This window comes from Bos indicus x Bos taurus, chromosome 4, assembly GCF_003369695.1.
Source record: "Bos indicus x Bos taurus breed Angus x Brahman F1 hybrid chromosome 4, Bos_hybrid_MaternalHap_v2.0, whole genome shotgun sequence".
Taxonomy (NCBI): Eukaryota; Metazoa; Chordata; class Mammalia; order Artiodactyla; family Bovidae; genus Bos; species Bos indicus x Bos taurus.
Window position 1 is genome coordinate 89,403,184 of NC_040079.1, and position 22,547 is coordinate 89,425,730.

Below are 22,547 nucleotides of genomic sequence, written 5' to 3' on the forward strand. Positions count from 1 at the left end.
TGCTTAAAAATATCTAAGTAAAAAATGTACCTAAATCAAATTTTAATTTCCATAAATGTCTAGAGCAATGGCTACAAATTAACATGAAATTTGAATTGGTGTTCTTTGGTGATATCTTCAGAGAAATGGTGACCATATCTTAATACTAGGAATTATGAAGAGCTGCCAATACATTTTCTAGTGAGAACATTACTTTCCAGTGTTCATCGTTATAGGAAGGTTGATAGTTCAAACAATTTATTGCTGCTTTATAGTATACATAATTAAATGAAGAAACATGTTAAACTCAAGGGAATTTTTAATAGGTTACTTGCAATTGTTATTGCAGGCAACAACTTGTACATGATTTTATTTCCAAATCCACAAAAAACAAATTTTATACAAATCAGCACTGTAAAAATGTCAATTACAGCCCCAGAGGCTTTGCTGGCAGAATAATTGTCTAAATTCTAGGATATGGGAAACAAGTTCTTTTCTGGATTCATCTTTTTTTTTTTCTTTCTTTTTTTTTTTACAAAAAAAAAAAAAATTTACAAGTGAAATGTTACTACAAAACTTTTTATAAGGAATTTTTGCAAAACATTTACATTTTACCATCAACTATTTCTGTTTTAAAATCATTATGTAGATTTAATACCCTATGCTGCACATCAATTTATGTGGGATGACAACTTAGTGACATGCATAAAAAAACACCACAAGGCATTAAAATGAAGACTTAAATACAAATATTGTTGCAATAAAACAGTTATAAAATTGAAAAATAGGACCTAAACATCATGCTTATCTAAGTTTGACAAATTAACTTTTTCTCCTAGATTACACACTTTTATTACTGCTCTCATGAGAGTGTGATAAATAATGACTTAACATCAAGTTCTAATGTAATCAGCAACACATACACAAACCTAACCAAAGAAAGTATACTGTAAGAAAAAACTATTCTAACACTGGAGTTCTACCATGATAAATACATAGCTTTGCACTGATAATTACAATAAAGAAAAGTTTTATAACAGTGGCAAAGGGAATGAACAGTGAAATGTCATTAAACAAGACTCTACTGCACATCTGTGCCCTATTACTTATAACAGCTATATCCCACTGAGTCAAATAAAGGACATTGAAATTTACGATTCTTATAAGACAGAAGAGTGGATTCAGAATGGTTTGCAGAACAGACTGTCAAAATATTTCTAATTTCAGTGGTGAAATGTGCACCTGCTAACACAAATTAATATACTTTATATGCTATAAAGCTATCCAGATTCAGTTTGTTAAATTTATAATAGGCCTCATTGTTGATTAAAAAATAACTTCCATTTCTGAGGCGCATACATAGGTATGCATTAAAAATGGTTCATAGAATAATGGTGCAGAGAGCTCACACTCAGTATTAACAACAACAAAAAGTGTCACTCTGAGGAAACATGATTCAAACATTAGGAAAGTTTCTTTGCATAAAAAAATTTATAGCACTGATTGTGTAGCATAATGATAGATAAAATATATATTTGATGTTTCAGCTCCTATATAATAAAATTAAAATTAACACTACCAAATGCTTCTCTGTACCAAACAAAACAACAAACTGATTCTGATGTTTTAAAGCCAGATACATCAGTTGTTAAGAGTACATTAAATAAAATATACAAAACAATTTACAAAATCCAACTAAAATTTAAAGACTTTGTTACAAGTCTACAAAAGCTTTAAGAAACTTGAAATTTATAACCACAGTGTAAAAATTTTTTTTCCTTTAATCTCAAAGCTTTTTTATACAAACTGAAAGCACAAAAGACCTTCAGTTTTATATAACGCTACAAAGGGCTGGCCTAAAGTGTACATAGTGTAAACAGTGATCATTACAGTATTTCTCCTTCATCAAAAATACAAGAAACATCACAATTTCAGAAGAGAATTCGCATGAGTAGTACTTTTCCTGAAATAATAGAGAATGTACAAGAAAATAACATACACCTATACTCAAACAGTCCCCAAACTAATGGTGTTAATTAACCAAGTAGTTAAAAACTTCAGTTTTCAAATGGTGAATTCCAACTGCATTATAATTCACTGTAAATATATTTTTAAATATGAAATATCTTACTAATATTTAAGCTACTGGCATACTTCAGATTTTTTTATAGGAAACTTTTGGCCATCTTTCCTATTAAGATGCTTGTACAAACAATGAAATACATTTATTTCTTTCATCACTTATAACTGACTGATATTTTTAAAAAATACTTTTTGTTTCATAGCATCACATCTGTTATACATTTGTTAGGATGTCTTCTTAAGGAAAATTCAGTTTCTGGTATAACACAAAGACATTACTGTGTTATAAATCCTTAATCAGCCTCTAAAACAGTGCTAGAAATAAAATGGGATTGGCTAATTTTTAGCAAAGAGGAAAACAGAAATTATAATGTAGTTAAAAGATAATTTTCTGCTGGCCTTAAAAAAAGTGTGATAATTCTTTCTTTGGCTACCAAGTCAAAGCATAAAGAATTTTGCACATTGTCAACATAACTCATATTTACAGACTATGAAACTACAGGATGATTTAAACTCTATGCAAATATTTCCAATATAAACATTTAAAATGAACTTTGTGGTTCAACCTAGTGTTAGGAATATAATCAATCCTAACTTCAAAACCATACCTGTTAAGTTGCCTCATTTTATTTTTCTGAAGCTATTGTGAGTTTTGTTTTAACCATTTTCCCCCCAGTATTTTCCTACGGTTTCAATCTAAAATTTAACCTAAGGTTTAGCTCTAAGTTCCTTCTGCGTCTCCAAATGGAGAAAGTAATTGGATCTCACTGATTGTCTGCATACCCACTACTACAATGTAGTGGTAATAAAGATCTGAGATGCCTCTCAGATTCTGTTTTTGGAACTTACCTAATTTAACTGTTGAAGAATTTCTAATATTTAGAAAAGACGGCCAAAACTATTTTCAATTGATTTTCCAAAAATCAAGCTAAGGAAATAAAGCATTATCTCTATCATCAGTTAACTATCTGTTTTCTGTGATAATGGGGGAAAAATCCACATAAATATTACTGACTGAATTTATAACAAAGTACTTTCAAAGAAAACAAGTCCAATTAAGGTCCAGTCTGCAAACTACTGAGGTCTGTCTTTTTAAACATGTTAACACATGATGTTAAGAGAGGGGAAGATTCAGTTTAAAGATTATGTGATATATCTCCAAATAACTACAACGTACATAATATGGAGGAAATACTTTTCTATCCGTTTCCAGTATATCAGTTTGCTTTTGTATTTTTAAAAATTCAACACTTCATGTGCTGACCCAAAATCTTGGAATACTTAAAGAAGCCAAGAATGAAAACATGATTTCCTACTCTGTAATCCACTTGACCAGCCCATTTCCAGATTTTCAAAGGTGTGTAAACTTAAGTGCAGCACTAGAGGTCTCTATTATAAATAACTTCAGAATTCTTCCATGTTGGTTGAAACATTGGGAGTTGCTGGGTTTGAATCTTGAGAAATGGCTGCAACTGTGACAATTCTTGGGGAGCCAAGCACCTCTGTAACAGATGAGTCCAGTTCTCCGGAGGTAACAATGGCAAGAGCTGTCCCACCACCTTTTTTATTCTGGTGCGTTTTGACATGTTTGGAGAGATGATCACTCCGCATAAATCTTTTAGAACATTCTGGACATTCAAATCTCTTTTCACCTAAACAGAAAAATAGTAAATAAACAGCAATTCACTTTATCTAAATGAAATTATCATTTAAAATAATTTCTCTTCTTTTTCAACAGTTGCAAAATACTTTGTTTCTATTTCAAAATGCCAACAAACACACAGTGCAGTATAGGAGAAACACCACGTGACTGGGAATAAAAGAACTGTGTTAAAGTCCTGATTCTGCTAAAAACTGAAAATAAAACTGTTTCCTCAGCTTCCCTATCTACAAAATAAGAAGGTTCCTGACACATGATCTCAAAAGTCTCCTCCAGTTATAACTCTGCATAATATCAAAGCTCATATCCACTCTTCCGTAAAAACTGTTGTCAAAATTTGGACATAATGACTAGAGGCAGGAAATACCTTGAAACTACTTCAAATAAAATCAGTTAATAATTTTACAGTGTATTGAGTTTCTTTACAAGGTAAAAAATGAGAGTGGGGTAAACACTACATTTCAAATTTAATAGTTTTTAGATCTTGCAGAATTAGAATGTTAGTTTCTGGTAGACAGAGTGATCCTTAAATATTCTCTCTTTAATTTATAAGATAGTTCTATTGGAAGTAACTACTTCTTTATTTTAGAAAAAAACAATTTTGTTTTTACGTATAATAGGCAGGGGCACGTAAAAATTTAGTTAATTGACATATCACATTTATAATGGATAAACTATTAGCTTTATTTCTCTCCTTACAATTATTATTTAGAGGAAAGAAGCACTATTTTCCTGATAACAGAACTTAAGAAAATTAAAAAAATTCAATTTGGCTTCTTCTTTTACCTGGCCCTCCTTTTGATTGACTAATAGAAAAATCTATAGGTTCAAGTGTCAGATATCCCCTCTTCTTTATCTGTTTGCTTTTATTTAAAAAAGAATTGAATGTGATTCACTGAAATTTCCTCTTTTCATAGAAAAATTAAATGAATGGATAAAATCCTTAAGGTATAAATAAAGCCAGTTAAGTTTTAAGGCAAAATGACTTGCATTTTATGAATGTTAACACTGAGGCAAGGACAAAAAAAACAAATGAGGGTTTATGTTTAGGATCAATCTTGAACTCCTTTATCTTTCAGGCTTCCCATTTTATTTCAAAAGAAAAATTCAAAGTGTACAAATTTAAAAGCTGGAAGAAATCTAAAGGATCTTATTTTACATTTTCATTTTATAGGTAAGTTGAGCCTCAGAAATTAATTTGCTTGGGAATCCCCCAATTAGTTATCCAATTAATTGATAAAAGAGCAGAATTCAAGACACCTGATTTCTAATTCAGGTATTATGTATTAAATCACCTGTAGTAGAGATCTCTGTTCTTTTATAGCAATGATAACCAAGAATAATCAGAAAGATATATCACGTAGTGATGGCTTGAAGGCATGAGCTTTATTCACTAAACACTGAATCAATGGGTGACCAACTTGTACACACTGGCTGTTTAATAAACATTTGTTAGCTGTGGTATTTATTCACAAACTCAGTTATTTTTCAGTATTAGATTGGTGCAAAAGTAATCGCGGTTTTGCACTGTTGAACGTTGCCATTTGATACTAGAATACATTCTTAAATAAACGTAGTGACATTATGCATCATTTTAATGTGCATTTCTCGCTTTGTTTTCTTTTTGCTAATGTCTTATTACTTACAGTTTATATTTTAGACTAGACAAATGATGTTTGACAAAAAGCAAATTTGAGCAATTTTCTTATTCTAGTTTAAATGGGTAGTAAAGCATCCGAGACAACTCATAACATTAACAACGTGTCTGGCCCAGGAACTGCTAATGAACACATAGTGCACTGGTGGTTCCAAGTTTTGTAAAGCAGAAGGGAGCCTTGAAGATGAGGGGTGCAGTGGCCACCATCGGAAATTGACAACGACCAATTAAGAGTAATCATCAAGCTCTTACAACTACATGAGAAGTTGCCAAAGGACTCAAAGTTGACGTTTGAAACAAACTGGAAAGGAAAAAGGAAAAAGCTCGATAAGTGGGTGCTTCATGAGCTAACAGGAAATGAAAAAAATTGTCACTCTGAAGTGCCTGCAATGCAGGTGACCCTGGTTTGATTCCTGGGTGAAGAAGATCCCCTGGAGAAGGGTAGGTTACCCACTCCAGTATTGTTGGGCTTCCCTGGTGGCTCAGCTGGTAAAGAATCTGCTTGCAATGGGGGAGACCTGGGTTCCATCCCTGGGTTGGGAAGATCCCCTGGAGAAGGGAACAGCTACCCACTCAAGTATTCCACCCTGGAGAATTCCATGGACTGTATAACTTTCACTTTACTTTTCTTATTTTACACAACAACAAGGAACCATTTCTTGATAGGACTGTGACATGCAACAAAAAATGGATTTTTTTTTTTGGTCTTAGTCCACTAAGCTGGACTGAGATGCTCCGAAAGTATCTCCCAAAGCCAAATCTGCACCAAAAAAAGGCCATGGTCACTGTTTTGTGGTCTGCTGTTAGTCTGACCCACTACAGCTTTCTGAATCCCGGCAAAACCATTACATCTGAGAAATATGCTCAGCAAATCTGTCAGATGCACTGAACACAGCAATGTCTGCAGCCACAACTGGTCAACAGAATGGGCCCAATTCTTCTCCAAGACAATGCCTGACTGCATGTTGCACAAACAATGCTTCAGAACTTGAGCAAACTGGGCTACAAAGTTTTGCCTTATCTGCCATTTTCACCTGAACGCTCACCAACTGATACTTCTTCAAGCATCTCAACAACTTTTTGCAGGGATAATGCCTCCACAACCAACAGGAGGCACAATACTTTTTGTCAAATCCCGAAGCATGGATTTTTATGCTACAGGAATAAACAAACTTACTTCTCATTGGCAATAATGTGTTGACTGTAATGGTTCCAATTTTGTATAAAAAAGATGTGTTTGAGCCTAGTTATAATGATTTAAAATTCATGGTCTGAAACCACAAATATGTTTGTACCTACCTAATATTTGTGTTGCTCCAACACAATATTTGGAACAACTGCAGTATGACCGGTATTGGTGATACAAAAATGAACAAGTCAGAGTCTCCGACTTTAAGAAGCATCCATTATCTTGAGAGAGTCCTTTGTTAACCACATGAAACTACTGGTACGAAAAGAGAAAGGAATTCACGTCCCCAGCTACTCAGTACCAAACTCTAAGATAAATGAGAAATGATGGGGACATGGCTTTTGTGTGGACTTTCTAGTCTACTCCCAAGTGGTGTGGCTATCCAATTAATTTCAAGCAATAAAAGTTGGCTAGAATCGCAAAATAAGTAAATTACGTTGTACAATTAAACTATCATTAGGGGAATGACATTTCAGTTCATTAACCTTTTTCCACGGAGAAGTGTGTCTTCTGTGGTGTAAGAAGACAATTTCCTAATTTCCTACCTCTTTGGCAAACATTATCATTATACTTTATAAAATATAAATTATAAGGAGGCAGAGAGTTCTTATACTAACTATATATCCTACAGTATCTTTTTTTGTATTTATATTTAGAATTATTTCAATAATTATTTTAGTAGGGTTAACACTTTTTATACTTAATGCAACTAGCTATCAAAACTGTTGATATTAGTTATTAATACTTACAGTGGGCAAAATGCCCCAACTCCCTAAAAAGATGCCTGTGTCCCAACCCCTGGAATTGTGTGTACTTTTATTTTTTTAATTGTAGGATAATTGCTTTACAGAATTTTGTTGTTTTCTGTCAAACCTCAACATGAATCAGCCATAGGTATACATATGTCCTCTCCCTCTTGAATCCCCTACAAAGATGCCTGTGTCCCAATCCCTGGAATTGTGTATACATTTTATCACATGGCAAAAGGGATGTGACTAAGTTTAAAAAGGTTAATATAGACAGACTGTTCTTAATTATCTGGGTGGGCCCAATCTAATCACATGAGTTCTTAAAAGCAGACAGCTTTCTTCAGCTGGAATCAGAAAAATCCAGCAGGAGAAATTAGAAGTGTGAGAAGAACTTGACCTGTTGCTGCTGGTTGGGAGTGGGGGTGGTTTCCACATGGAAAGTATGAGAAGGAATGTGGGTCACCTCCAGGAGCAAACATTAGCCCCCATTGACAGACAGCAAGGAAACAAGGACCAACATCCTACAACAGTGAACACTGAATTTGATTGTCAGTGTGAATATATCTGGAAGCAGATGCTTCCCCAGAGACTTCAGGTGGGAACATGACCCAGTCAACACCCTGATTTCAACTTGTGAGATGTTAAGCAGAGGACTCAGGCTGAGCCTACTAAGACTTCGGACTTAAATAGCTATATAGAAAAGTGTGTTTTAAGCTGCTAAATTTGTGATAACTTGTCTTGGGAGCAGTAGCAAACTAATAAAGATATCATCTTGAAAAAGGTAAAGCATAATTCAAAAAGTAAATTACAGGTGATCTATAATATGGATCAAGATCTGAAAAATATCTTCAAGTTTCAAAAACATGTCAAGAAGAAATTTCAATTTTTTTTCTCTAAGAAAATCTAAAGGATGTAACCAAAACAACTTTGGTTTAATAAACTGAATATAAAAAAACTGCATATTTTATCTAGATTATTAATAAAATGCCACGCTGTATGACACGATTATTCAAATATAGTAGTATTTATATGTACTATATATATTTACACATATAAAAAGGATATAAGTAGAAGATGCAAACTTAGAAATTATGCAGATTATTTCCTAACATGATATAACAGCGTTTCTCTCAGAAAAAAATTAGCTGAGATTTTCAAATGGAATCATAGATTTGAAGGGATGAATGGAATAAAACATCTTTAAATTTTTATTTATTTGAGGTAATCAATCCATCAAGAGCCAATTATCTAGCTGTCAGAGTCCTACCTATAATTTCATTTTCATGTTACCCTTAAACCTAAGCTAATACAATGTAAAAAACACATTTTATGAATATTTTTCAAAGCCTGCCATTTGATAACATATCTGCATATTTACCAATTAAAATAATTTCCAGAGTAACCGAAGAGATTTTATTAGTTTCCAAGGGCTACTATAGAAAACAAAACAAAAACAAAAAACCACAAACTGTGTGGCTTAAAGACAACAGATATTCACTCTCTCACAGTTATGGAACTAGATGCCAAAAATCAAGATGTCAGCAGCACAATTCTCCCATCAAAGGCTCTAGAGAAGAATCCTTCCTTGCCTCTTCCTAGCTGCGGATGACTTCTGGCAATCCTTGGCATTGGTTGGCTTGTAGGTGCAGCTCTCCAATGTTTCCCTCTGCCTTCACATGGCCTTGCCCTCTGTGTATCATCTCTTTATTATACGGATATCTGTCACTGGACTTATTTATTTATTTTTTACTTTCCAATATTGTACTGGTTTTGCCATACATCAACATGAATCCACCACGGGTATACACGTGTTCCTCATGCTGAACCCCTCTCCCACCTTCCTCCCCATACCATCCCTCTGGGTCATCTCAGCACACCAGCCCCAAGCATCCAGTATCACGCATTGAACCTGGACTGGTGATTCGTTTCATATATGATATTACACATGTTTCCATGCCATTCTCCCAAATCATTCCACCCTCTCCCTCTCCCACAGAGTCCAAAAGACTGTTCTATACATCTGCCGTCACTGGATTTAACGTCCACTAGATCATAAATGCTAGGCACCAGGCATAGTTACAAATTCCTCTTAACGCATCTCATCTGCAAAGAACTATCTCCCAATAAGGTCACATTCACCAATTCTATGGAGTAGGAACTGTCTCTCTTTCTGGGAGACACAATTCAACCCACTACAGGGACATTTTTAAATGTATGGCATTTGTTATAGGCAAGCAAAAAACACATCCTTTGCTCAACGGATAACTTCAATCAAACATCCATTTGCAGCATCTATACAATTTCTTGCCAGACTTTTATATATAACTCACTTTATAGAAATTATATTTTGATTTGTTCTTAAAAACCTAATTACTCAAACTTAGAAACCTGTAGTCCCTGGATCCCTCCAGTGCCTATTGGGATGGTCTTATCAGTCCCTCCTGGACACCTCTTCATGAGTACACTTAATTCTCCCCTATCATTACCTGGGGGTAAAAGTAAATTAAAAGAGGGAGAAATGATAATTTGAGAGAAGTTATGTGGCTTAAGTTTTCTCAAAGTAGAAGACAGATAAAGGAAAGTTAAGTGGGAGTAACAAGAAATAAGAAGACTTGAGGGTGCTAAAGTATGAGAATGAAAATATTAAGAAAACTATGTGTCACATGGCTGTTATCATTATTATTGATGCTGAATGTAATGACTTTATTTTTAAAATAAAACTGTTAAATAATGTGCTAAAAAAAAAAAAAAGACTCGAGAAGGTTTAGATAATTACTAAGGCAATGTGAAAGCTGAAAAAAAGTAAGATTGGCTGTTCTGAGAGACTGGTTGAGATTTGAGACCATAAAATTCGTAGACATCAATCTACATCATGAGAATTTTTTCATTTCCTCCTTCAGCAATTATCAGCTCAAACAGAGAAGCCCGTTTGGTCATTTTCTTATTAATACTTTTTTAAAAGGCAATCTTATCTACTCTAATGGTTTTAACTATCATCTATAAATTGATGGCTACATCAAGATACAGAGTCCTAAAATAGGAATTTGATCTCCCAGATGTGCCATAGAAAGCATCATTCAAGATGTCCCAAAAAAAACTCATTAACTTTCCTATCCTTATATCTCAGAAATAAAAGGGGAATTCCTCCCCAAAATATGAAAGAGACAATATTAGTAAAGACAGTGACCAAAACTTAACTCCTCTGTGAAAAGACTCAGAAAACTGGGGGAAAAATAAACAATCAAATCAACTCATTTAGACTCTGTAAATTAATCAAGGGTTCCTGTAACTCAGTGAGTGTTTTATAAGGAAAATGGCTAAATCTTGATAAAAACAGCAAGTTTTGTGGTGTTTTAACTTGCTAGTTCCATTTACATTTCCCAGCAGCCTGGTAGCCACCAGAGGGAGCAGAACAGAGTGAAAGCCCTTTCAAAACTTCTTTCCCCAAGAATCATCATTGCTTCTTTGGAGGACTTAAAACAATGTTGCAGTGAACATTCCTTGGAAGTGCTCCAATGCAAAAAGTCTTCCTCCAGGAATAGAGAAGAGCATGTGTTTATCTAAAACAATTAAAGACAAGTATTTTAACTTCATGGATACCTGAAACAATGACTAATACTTGGGCCAAATAATAAACAGATAAACAAAAAACTTAAAAAGCTCAGAGGTATGAGATAGCCATAGGGGCTCTATAAAGTTCTGACATACTCCTTGGAATGTAGAAGCCACATACATGCTTAGGGCTGTGAACATACTCAGGAGAAGGGTTGAGATGAACCGAACTCTCACTTATAAGGCCTACCTATCCTTTGAGGCTCCCCAAGAGAACGAAGAGAACGAGCATTGTCTGGCTGAGAGCTGAGGGTGCCCCAACATGCACACAAAGCCTCTCAGAAAAGAGGGAGAGATTAAATGGTCTGAAAATTCCCCAATTTTGATGAAAAACATTAATATACACATGGAAGAACCGCAACTAACTTTAAGTAAGTTAAATGAAAAGAAATTCACACTGAGACATATAATAATCAAACTGTTTGAAGTTAAAAAAAAAGAATCTAGAAAACAGCAAGAGAGAAGTGACTTATGATCTACTGCTGCTGCTGCTAAGTCACTTCAGTCGTGTCCAACTCTGTTGGACCCCATGGCCTGCAGCCTACCAGGCTCCTCCGTCCATGGGATTTTCTAGGCAAGAGTACTGGAGTGGCTTGCCATTGCCTTCTCCGTATGATCTACAAAGGATCATTATAAAGAAAATCAGCTGATTTGTTTTTCATCAGAGATCATGGAGGTCTGAAAGCAATGGGATGATATATTCAATGAGGTGAAAGAAAAAACCTATAAACCAAGAATTCTATATACAGCAAAAATATCTTTCAAAACTAGGGAGAAACTAAGATGCTTCCAGATTGATAAAAAACTGAAGGAATCTGTCACACCTGTAAGAAATGTTAAAGGTGGGTGGGGGGGTGGTCCTTGAGGCTGTAATGAAAAGATACTAAATGATAACTAGAATACATATGAAAAAATAAAGAATGCCAGGTGAAGTAACTATACAGACAAATACAAAAGACAGTATAAATGCATTGTCTACTCATTTCCCCCCATCTAGTTTCAAACAAGACTGCATAATACTTATAAATCTGTGTTGAGGGGTACACCATATACAAAGATGTAATTAGTGAAAATAACAGCATAAGTGGAGGCAGAACTATGTAGGAGAAAGTTTTTGCATGTTACTGAAATAAAGTTGGTATTAATCCAAATTAGACTGTTAAAAGATGTGAACTATAATATCCAAAGCAGGAGCCACTAAGAAAACTACACATATATATTAATATATACACACTAATATATATAGTATATATACCTATACTTACATATATCAAAAAAATTACAAAGTAATTAAAATAACACATGAGCAGTGTTTAACACAAAATGTCAACAATGGAGAAACTCAGGAACAAAAAAGAAGACATGAAGACAAATAGAAAACAAATATTAAAATGGCAGAAGTCTTTATCAGTAATTGCATTAAATATGAATTGAAGTCTCCAAAAGGCAGAAAATTGACAGGATGGATTTTAAAAAATGGATTTTAAAAAATCTAAGAGGAGCTATCTTTAAATTCAAAGACTTGAGGAGGCTAAGAGGATGGAAAACAGATATACTGTGCAAACAGAGAGTTAGAATAGCTATACTAATACTACACTGGTAAGATAAAAATTACTACTAGAGATAAGGAAGGGTACTTTATAATAATAAAAGTATCACTCCACCAAGAAGCTGTAACACTTAGAAACATGTAAGTACCTACCAAAAGAGCTCCGAACCACAAGAAGCAAAATCAACAGAAGGGAAGGGAGACAGACGTTCCACACTATACCAATCCTTTTCCTAAATTCTCCATTTCAACTGCGGTAGTCATCATTGATACCTTTCATCTCTTTTCTCACATTTAATCAGTCACCAAATACTGTTAATTTTATTACACAGACATCTCTTAAACTGGTCCCAAGTACACCTTACAAATTCTGTTTTATTAGGATCTTACCAAAAGTTCCTACTGTCTTTGCTAACTGGTCTCAAAATTATTCCCTAGAAATCTGTCCTCCATACAAATATCAAATGGTTGAAAATGAAAAAGTGACCATCTGATTATTAGCTAAAAACTTCCAATGGTTCCTCATTTCCTATAGTTGCAGGAAAAAAAAAATCAAATATATGTAACATCCTATTGATCTCTGCCTACTTTTTAAAAATCTATTGTCACAAACATCATGGTTCCCAAATACTGAACTGCTTGTATATCCTGACATCATATCTTCTTGTATAAGTTAGCTTCTAGTTCAAGATAAAAATCCTGACTCTGCTCCACCGACCAATCATGTAATTCCTGGCAACTTCTCTCTCCAATTTTCAGTTTTTTCATTTTTAACTGGGAAGAGCAGAAATATCTATTTTATATCACTGTTCAAAGGATGAAATGCGAAACTGTATTTTAAAAAGCATTCAGAAACCCAGCACACTGAAGGAGATCAGATACGTTAACTACTACTGACTGTTACTGCCTGTCTGAATTTATTGCTTCCATGGCTCATTCTAACTCATCACTACATAACTCAACTTGGTTCAAGGAACTAAGTTTCAAGCCTTGATAAAGAAGTCAATTAACCTCTTAAGACTTACGTTTAGTCTTTCTTTATAAAATGGTAGAATTGCACAAAATTGTTTTCAGGAGTCCCTTTGGCTCTAGACACATTGCATGAGGCATATGTGTGAAGCTGAGCAAGAAATTCCTTGGGACTGTTAAAGTAACAATTAACTAGAAAATCTCCCTCAATTTTTAGACTGTAATTTCTCAAAGATTAAGTATTGTCTCATGTTTTTGAAAATGTTTCAATTTGCATACAGTTCTACATAGTTCTATGAGTTTTGATAAACACATTAAGTCACGTAGCTATCACCAAAATTCCAATATAGAAGAACTGCTTTCACTTAAAAAAATTTCTTCTTGATGCTTTTTCACAAACTCTCCTCCATCACACATTAGGAAACACTGATCTGTTCTCCATTTGTACAGTTTTGATTTTTCTATTACATCATGTAAATGGAATCATTCAATTGGTAGCCTTTTTGAAGCTGGATGCTTTCACTCAGCATAATGCATCTAAATTTCATCCATGTGGTTTTGTGTATTAATAATTCATTCCTCTACTCTGTGGAGTAGTACTCCAACATATGGATATACCACAACATTTCATTCATTTACCAGCTGAAGGATATTAGGATTGTATACAGTTTAGGTGATTATAAATAAATGTCATGTATATTCAAAGCTAGGATGAATACTTGGGAGTGGATATGGTTAAGTGTATGTTTAACTTTTGTAAGAAAATTCCAAAATGTTTTTCAAAAGTGCTGTGTCATTTTGCATTCCCACCAGCAATGAAGTTCCAGCTCTGCAATTTTGTCAGTACTTCTAATTGTCAGGATTTTGATGTTCTTATTTTTTATTTTAGCCATTCTAATAGGTGACAGGTATCTTGTGGCAGGATTAATTTGCATTCCCCCAAATAAAAGATGATGCTGAACATCTTTTCATGTGCTTATCTGTCACATGTATATTCTCTTTAGTGAAGTGTCTAGATCCTTTGACAATTCTTAGCAAGTCTTCATCTAATAATTCTAACATGTGGATCATCTTGACATGGTGGATACATAGTATGCTGAGTAATTTTGGATTGCATCCTGGACATTTTTTATATTATGTTACGGTGATTCTGGGTTCTATTACGAATCCTCTAGAGAACAGTTCTATTTTAGCAAAACAACCCCTTTAGATTCATACTAAAAGTGACAGCTTGCCTTCTTTGATCAGTAATTTCAATATTAATTTATTTTTAAAGATTTTATTATGCTTTCTGAGTATGCCTAGCACATGTCAGAAATTAGGTGGTGGTTTATTTCAGGCTTTGAGGCCTCTGCTATGGTTCTTGGGGATTGTTCTGTGCATGTGCAGTACAGAGTTGAGTCCAGAACTTACTTTATTCCGTACAGAAAATAGGGGATCACCTTTTACAGATCTCTACAAACTTATCCTCATACTCTCCAACCCCCAAGTGTCCTTTTTTTCTGGTTTCTCTGGCCAGAAAGCCAGTATTCGGGGGGGGGGGGGGGGGAGTGTTCCTTCATTGTCCTGCACATAATCATGGTTGGCATTACCTTCAGAGTGAAATGACAAAGAAAAGAAAAAGTAATTCCCCTCATATTCACTGAAAAACAAGGGCCCAATATTTCCTGATTCCTCTAACAAAAGATAAAGGTATTTTCTCAATATTTTAGCTGCTTATGCAGACAATGCTGCTGCTGCTGCTAAGTCCCATCAGTCGTGTCCAGCTCTGTGCGACCCCAGAGACGGCAGCCCACCAGGCTCCCCCGTCCCTGGGATTCTCCAGGCAAGAACACTGGAGTGGGTTGCCATTTCCTCCTCCAATGCATGAAAGTGAAAAGTGAAAGTGAAGTCGCTCAGTCGTGTCCAACTTTTAGCGGCCCCATGGACTGTAGCCTAGCAGGCTCCTCCGTCCATGGGATTTTCCAGGCAAGAGTACTTCAGTGCAACCCACAAACAGGCTGGACTTGGAGTCAAGCGCCCCTTTTCTCAGTTCTCTTGCCAGATATACATGGTTTCTCCTACAGTGTTTGATGTTTATACCTGCTATTCAGGGCCCACAGGGCCAAAGCTGGTAGAACAAAAAGAAAACAAGTCCTGTGAAACTCGCTTCTATTATGCATTGTTATGTAAGTTTAACTGGATCACATTTCTGCAAATAAGAATAGAGACTATCAAGGAAGAGGATATATTCTAGAAAAGAGCCAATTTGTCTTTTGTAGAGCTCTGTAGAAGTATGGAACTAAAATAATGAGAGGGAGATATGGAGTATAAAACAGTAAACTGAAGCCTATACATGGAATATTAGCCCTACTGTTAAAAAATTGGGGCAAAATATTTGAGAATTTCTATCTAAAGAAATATGGTCCCGCACTGTAATACTACATGTTGATAATTAGGTCCCTTTCAATTTAACACACAGTGGCCCTACCCAATTTCCTAAAAAGAAGGCCACCAGTTAACAATGATTTCACAATCTTTCACTTAAACATATTTGTCAGTCACCTTCATCATCATCATGATGATCATCATCACCATCTATTTAAACAAAAGCCTGGGATCACTGGACAATGCACATAAGCCTACCTCAGAAAAAGCGAAATACAGACAAAAAAATATAACCCTGGAGGAAACATGAGACTTCCAGTAAGCTACTGTATTTATACAGTAAGAACAAGATGCAATAAAAAAAGAAACAAAAATCACTCTTGGAAATTAAAAAACAATTCAACAAAAATACCTGAAGCTAAAGTTAAGGAATTTCATTGAAAATATAAGAAAAGGTAAAAAGACAAGTAAAAGAAAAGGTGCAAAAAAAAAAAAAAAAATCAATATAGGGAGTCCAACGTACATCCATTAAGAATTCAAAATGAGCAAAAAATAAAAAAGGGTGAACCGGTGGATGTAGGGTGGTGGGGGAGGACCCAGAGTTGAAAATTCCATCCAGAACTATACCATAAATGAAAACCTATGCTTACATACATAATTATGAAATTAACAGAATACTAAAGATTAAAAGAAAGCTCAGGATGAGGGCATATCAAAAGGATAGAGGAGCCAATCTGAAACAACTTTCAATGGCCAAAAATAGAACAAAGTGAGGAAGATAATGAACACAGGAATATCTGGTTTTATCACACTTTGCTTTATTGTGCTTTGCAAATAACTTTTTTAAAAAAATTGAATGTTAGTGATAACCTGTATCCAGCAAGTCTATCAGCACCATTTTTCCAACAGTATCTGCTCACTTCATATCTTTGAGTAACATTTTGGTAACTGCAATATTTCACATTTTTGCATTACTTTATATTTGTTAGGCTGATATGTGATCACGGATCTTTGATGTCACAACTCACTGAAGGCTCAAATGACAGTTGACATTTTTTTTTTCCAGCAATAAAGCATTTTAAAATTAAGGTATGTACATTGTTTTTTTAGAATGCTGCTGTTGTCAGTTTTTAAGCTGTGTCTGACTCATTTTGCAACTATAGGGACTATAGCCCACCATGCTTCTCTGTTCATAATTTCCCAGGCAAGAATACTAAAGTGGGTTGCCACTTCCTTCTCCAAGATGTAACACTTCTGTATGCTTAAATAGACTATAGTATTATGTAAACATAACTTTCACATGCACTGCGAGACCAAAAAAGTACTGTGGTTGGCTTTACTGAGATATTCACTCTTCACTGAGGTCGTCTGGAACCAAACTGGGACTATCTCTGAGATGTGCTTGTAATGATGTAATTGGATGATAACTCAAAAACCAAATATTCATGAACAAATATCATCAGTTCAGTTCAGCTGCTCATTTGTGTTCGACTCTTTGGGACCCCATGGACTGCAGTGTGCCAGGCCCCCCTGTCTATCACCAACTCCTGGAGTTTACTCAAACTCATGTCCAGAGTTGGTGATGCCATCCAACCATCTCATCCTCTGTTGTCCCCTCCTCTTCTGGCCTTCAATCTTTCTCAGCATCAGGGTCTTTTCAAGAGTCAGTTCTGCACATCAGATGGCCAAAGTGTTGGGAGTTTCAGTTTCAACATCAGTCCTTCCAATGAATATTCAGGACTGATTTCCTTTCAGATAGACTGTTTGGATCTCCTTGCAGTCCAAGGGACTCTCAAGAGTCTTCACCAACACCACAGTTCAAAAGCATCATCTTCAGCGCTCAGCTTTCTTTATAGTCCAACATCACACACGACTGCTGGAAAAAACCATAGCCTTGACGAGACGGACCTTTGTTGGCAAAGTAACGTCACTGCTTTTTAATATGCTGTCTAGGCTGGTCGTAACTTTTCTTTCAAGGAGTATGCGTCTTTTAATTTCATGGCTGCAGTCACTATCAAGAGCAATTTTGGAGCCCAAGAAAATAAGGCCTCTCATTGTTTCCCCATCTATTTGCCATGAAGTGATGGGACCAGATGCCATGATCTTAGTTTCTGAATGCTGAGCTTTAAGCCAGTTTTTTCACTCTCCTCTTTCACTTTCATCAGTTCAATCGCTCAGCCATGTCCGACTCTTTCCAATCCCATGAACTGCAGCACGCCAGGCCTCCCTGTCCATCACCAACTCCCAGAGATGACCCAAACCCATGTCCATTGAGTTGGTGATGCCATCCAACCAACTCATTCTCTGTCGTCCCCTTCTCCTCCTGCCCTCAATCTTCCCCAGCATCAGGGTCTTTTCAAATGAGTCAGCTCTCTACATCAGGTGGCCAAAGGACTGGAGTTTCAACTTCAACATCAATCCTTCCAATGAACACACAGGACTGATTTCCTTTAGGATGGACTGGTTGGATCTCCTTGCAGTCCAAGGGACTCTCAAGAGTCTTCTCCAATACCACAGTTCAAAGGCATCCATTCTTTGACGCTCAGCTTTCTTTATAGTCCAACTCTCACATCCATACATGACTACAGGAAAAACCAAAGCTTTGATTAGACGGACATTTGTTGGCAAAGTAATATCTCTGCTTTTTAATGTGCTGTATAGGTTGGTCGTAACTCTCCTTCCAAGGAGTAAGCATCTTTTAATTTCATGGCTGCAGTCACCATCTGCAGTGATTTTGGAGCACCTCAAAATAAAGTCAGCCACTGTTTCCACTGTTTGCCCATCAATTTCCCATGAAGTGATGGGACCGGATGTCATGATCTTAGTTTTCTGAATGTTGAGCTTTAAGCCAACTTTTTCACTCTTCACTTTCATCAAGAGGCTCTTTAGTTCGTCTTCACTTTCTGCCATAAGGGTGGTGTCATCTGCATATCTGAGGTTATTGATATTTCTCCCGGCAATCTTGATTCCAGCTTGTGCTTCATTCAGCCCAGCGTTTCTCATGATTGATTCTGCACAGAAGTTAAATAAGCAGGGTGACAATATACAGCCTTGACGAACTCCTTTTCCTATTTGGAACCAGTCTGTTGTTCCATGTCCAGTTCTAACTGTTGCTTCCTGACCTGCATACAGGTTTCTCAAGAGGCAGGTCAGGGGGCCTGGTATTTCCATCTCTGAGAATCTTCCATAGTTTGTGGTGACCCACACAGATAAAGGCTTTGGCATAGTCAACAAAGCAGAAATAGATGTCTTTTTAGAACTCTGTTGCTTTTTTGATGATCCAGCAGATGTTGGCCATTTGATCTCTGGTTCTTCTGCCTTTTCTAAAACCAGCTTGAACATATGGAAGTTCACTGTTCACATACTGTTGAAGCCTGGATGGAGAATTTTACTTTACTAGTATGTGAAATGAGTGTAATTGTGTGGTAGTTTGAGCATTCTTTGGCATTGCCTTTCTTTGGGATTGGAATGAAAATGGACCTTTCCCAGTCCTGTGGCCACTGCTGAGTTTTCCAAATTTGCTGGCATATTGAGTGAAGCACTTTCACAGCATCATCTTTAGGATACCTGGAATTCCATCAGCTCCACTAGCTTTGTTCGCAGAGATGGTTCCTGAGGCCCATTTGACTTCACATTCCAGGATCTCTGGCTCTAGGTGAGTGAGCACACCATCTTGATCTTTTTTGTACAGTTCTTCTGTGTATTCTTCCCACCTCTTCTTAATATCCTCTGCTTCTGTGAGGTCCATACCATTTCTGTACTTTATTGAGCCCATTTTTGCATAAAATGTTCCCTTGGTATCTTTAATTTCTGCATAAAATGTTCCCTTGGTATCTTTAATTTCCTTGAAGAGATCTCTAGTCTTTCCCATTCTATTGTTTTCCTCTATTTCTTTGCACTGATTACTGAGGAAGGCTTTCTTATCTCTTCTTACTATTCTTTGGAACTTTGCATTCAAATGGATGTATCTTTCCTTTTCTCCTTTGCTTTTTGCTTCTCTTCTTTTCACATATTTTGGAAGGCCTGCTTAGCCAGCCATTTTGTTTGTTTGCATTTCTTTTTCTTGGGGATGGTCTTGCTCCCTGTCTCCTGTACAATGTCATGAACTTCCACCCATACCAAAGTGGTAAAAATAAATGATGGAATAAACAAATCATTGGGGAAGAAAGTATAAATTTTCATTACACAAGAGGCACAACTAAAAATTATAGGAACAGTGAGGGGAATAGAAAATGGTCTTTAGCACATCACAGTAACATCACACAGAACATTACATTGTATCTTCAGGCAAGATACAATGAGGAATGCTAAAAGTGAAAATAGTTATTTTTTTTTAAAGAAAAAAAAAACAGGACATTTGTGTAGACTCAAAGAATAGTCTCCAACATATTTACTAACTACTATGGTTAAGTCCACAAATTCTTTGATGTGCTTCCCTCTAGGCTATGGAGCTTAATAGATTTTCCCCCTGAATACTGAATGGACTTAGTCACTTGCTTCTAATAAACAAAACGTGGAAAGGAAAAAAGAAAAACTTTACAGTGGATATACCTAGCAAGTACTATCTTAACTAACTCATTAATATTAACATCACCAATAATAAGACATATTGACATCATGTATTCCCTAATATGATGCAATTAGGCACAGACAATTCATAACTTCAGTCTAATCATGAGAAAATATCAGGCAAACCCAAATTGAGGGACATTCTACAAGACACCTCAATTTACTTTAAAATGTCAAGGTAAGAAAAAGACCAGGGGAAAAAAAAAAGAAATTTCACAGACTTCAGGAGTAAAGGTCTATGACAATAAATGCAATGTGGTACTCTGGACTGACTCCTGCAAGAGAAAAATTATATTTCTGGGGAACCCTGTAGTTTAATTGGTAGACCTGTACCAACGTTAATTTCTTAACACGGTATTACGGTAGGCGTTAGCAATAAAGGAAGCTAGATGATGCTGAGGCTGAAACTTAAATACTTTGGCCACCTCACGCGAAGAGTTAACTCACTGGAAAAGACCCTGATGCTGGGAGGGATTGGGGACAGGAGGAGAAGGCGACGACAGAGGATGAGATGGCTGGATGGCATCACCTACTCGATGGACGTGAGTTTGTATGAACTCCGGGAGTTGGTGATGGACAGGGAGGCCTGGCGTGATGCAATTCATGGGGTCGCAAAGAGTCGGACATGACTGAGCAACTGAACTGAACTGAAATGAGATGAAGGGTATTTGCGAATTCTCTCTACTATTTTTGCAACTCCTCTGTAAATACAGAATTATTTAAAAATAAAAAGTTTAAGCTCTTAAAAGCTAGTGGGGAAAAATTAGGTCACCTACCAAAAAATAAGAGTAACAGTAACTTATTATTAGTAAAACAGTTGCAAGAAGACAATACAGCAGTGCCATTAATGCTTCAAGAAAATACAGTTTTCAGCCTAGAATTCTGTGTTAGCCAAACTATCAATTAAATTGAAAAGCAAAAGTAAAGGCATTTTCAAACAAATTTACTTCCCTATGCCTTTTTGTTGACCATGATGGCTACTCTGTTTCTTCTAAGGGATTCCTGCCCGCATTAGTAGATATAATGGTCATCTGAGTTAAACTCACCCATTCCAGTCCATTTTATTCGCTGATTCCTAAAATGTCGACGTTCACTCTTACCATCTCCTGTTTGACCACTTCCAATTTGCCTTGATTCAAGGACATGACATTCCAGGTTCCTATGCAATATTGCTCTTTATAGCATCAGACTTTGCTTCTATCACCAGCCACATCCACAACTGCGTATTGTTTTTGCTTTGGCTCCATCCCTTCATTCTTTCTGGAGTTATTTCTCCACTGATTTCCAGTAGCATATTGGGCACCTACTGACCTGGGGAGTTCCTCTTTCAGTATCCCATCATTTTGCCTTTTCATACTGTTCATGGGGTTCTCAAGGCAAGAATACTAAAGTGGTTTGCCATTCCCTTCTCCAGTGGACCACAGTGTGTCAGACCATGGAGTAGTCATCATGGTCAACAAAAGAGTCCCAAATGCAGTACTTGGATGCAGTCTCAAAAACAACAGAATGATCTCTGTTCATTTCCAAGGCAAACCATTCAATCACAGTAATCCAAGTCTATGCCCCAACCACTAATGCTGAAGAAGCTGAAGCTGAATGGTTCTATGAAGACCTATAAGACCTTTTAGAACTAACACCCAAAAAAGATGTCCTTTTCATTACAGGGGACTGGAATGCAAAAGTAGGAAGTCAAGAAACACCTGGAGTAACAGGCAAATTTGGCCTTGGAATACGGAATGAAGCAGGGCAAAGACTAATAGAGTTTTGCCAAGAAAATGCACTGGTCATAGCAAACACCCTCTTCCAACAACACAAAAGAAGACTCTACACATGGACATCACCAGATAGTCAACACCAAAATCAGATTGATTATATTCTTTGCAGCCAAAGAGGGAGAAACTCTATACACTCAACAAAAACAAGACCAGGAGCTGACTGTGGTTCAGATCATGAACTCCTTATTACCAAATTCAGACTTAAAATTGAAGAAAGTAGGGAAAACCACTAGACCATTCAGGTATGACTTAAATCAAATGCCTTATGATTATACAGTGGAAGTGAGAAGTAGATTTAAGGGACTAGAGCTGATAGATAGAGTGCCTGATGATCTATGGACAGAGGTTCGTAACACTGTACAGCAGACAGGGATCAAGACCATCTGCATG

General features: G+C 36.1%; 1 protein-coding gene across 2 annotated transcripts in view; it reads right to left on the reverse strand.

Annotated features, from left to right (window-relative positions):
• Positions 1-280: 280 nt before the first annotated feature.
• Positions 281-22,547, reverse strand: part of SP4 (Sp4 transcription factor) — an 82,288-nt gene continuing 60,021 nt past the window's right edge. For both annotated transcript variants that reach the window (XM_027539956.1, XM_027539957.1), the window contains exon 6: positions 281-3,713. In XM_027539956.1, the coding sequence (XP_027395757.1) occupies positions 3,466-3,713 (248 nt within the window). In that variant the 3' untranslated portion in view covers positions 281-3,465. The remainder of the gene's footprint in view (positions 3,714-22,547) is intronic.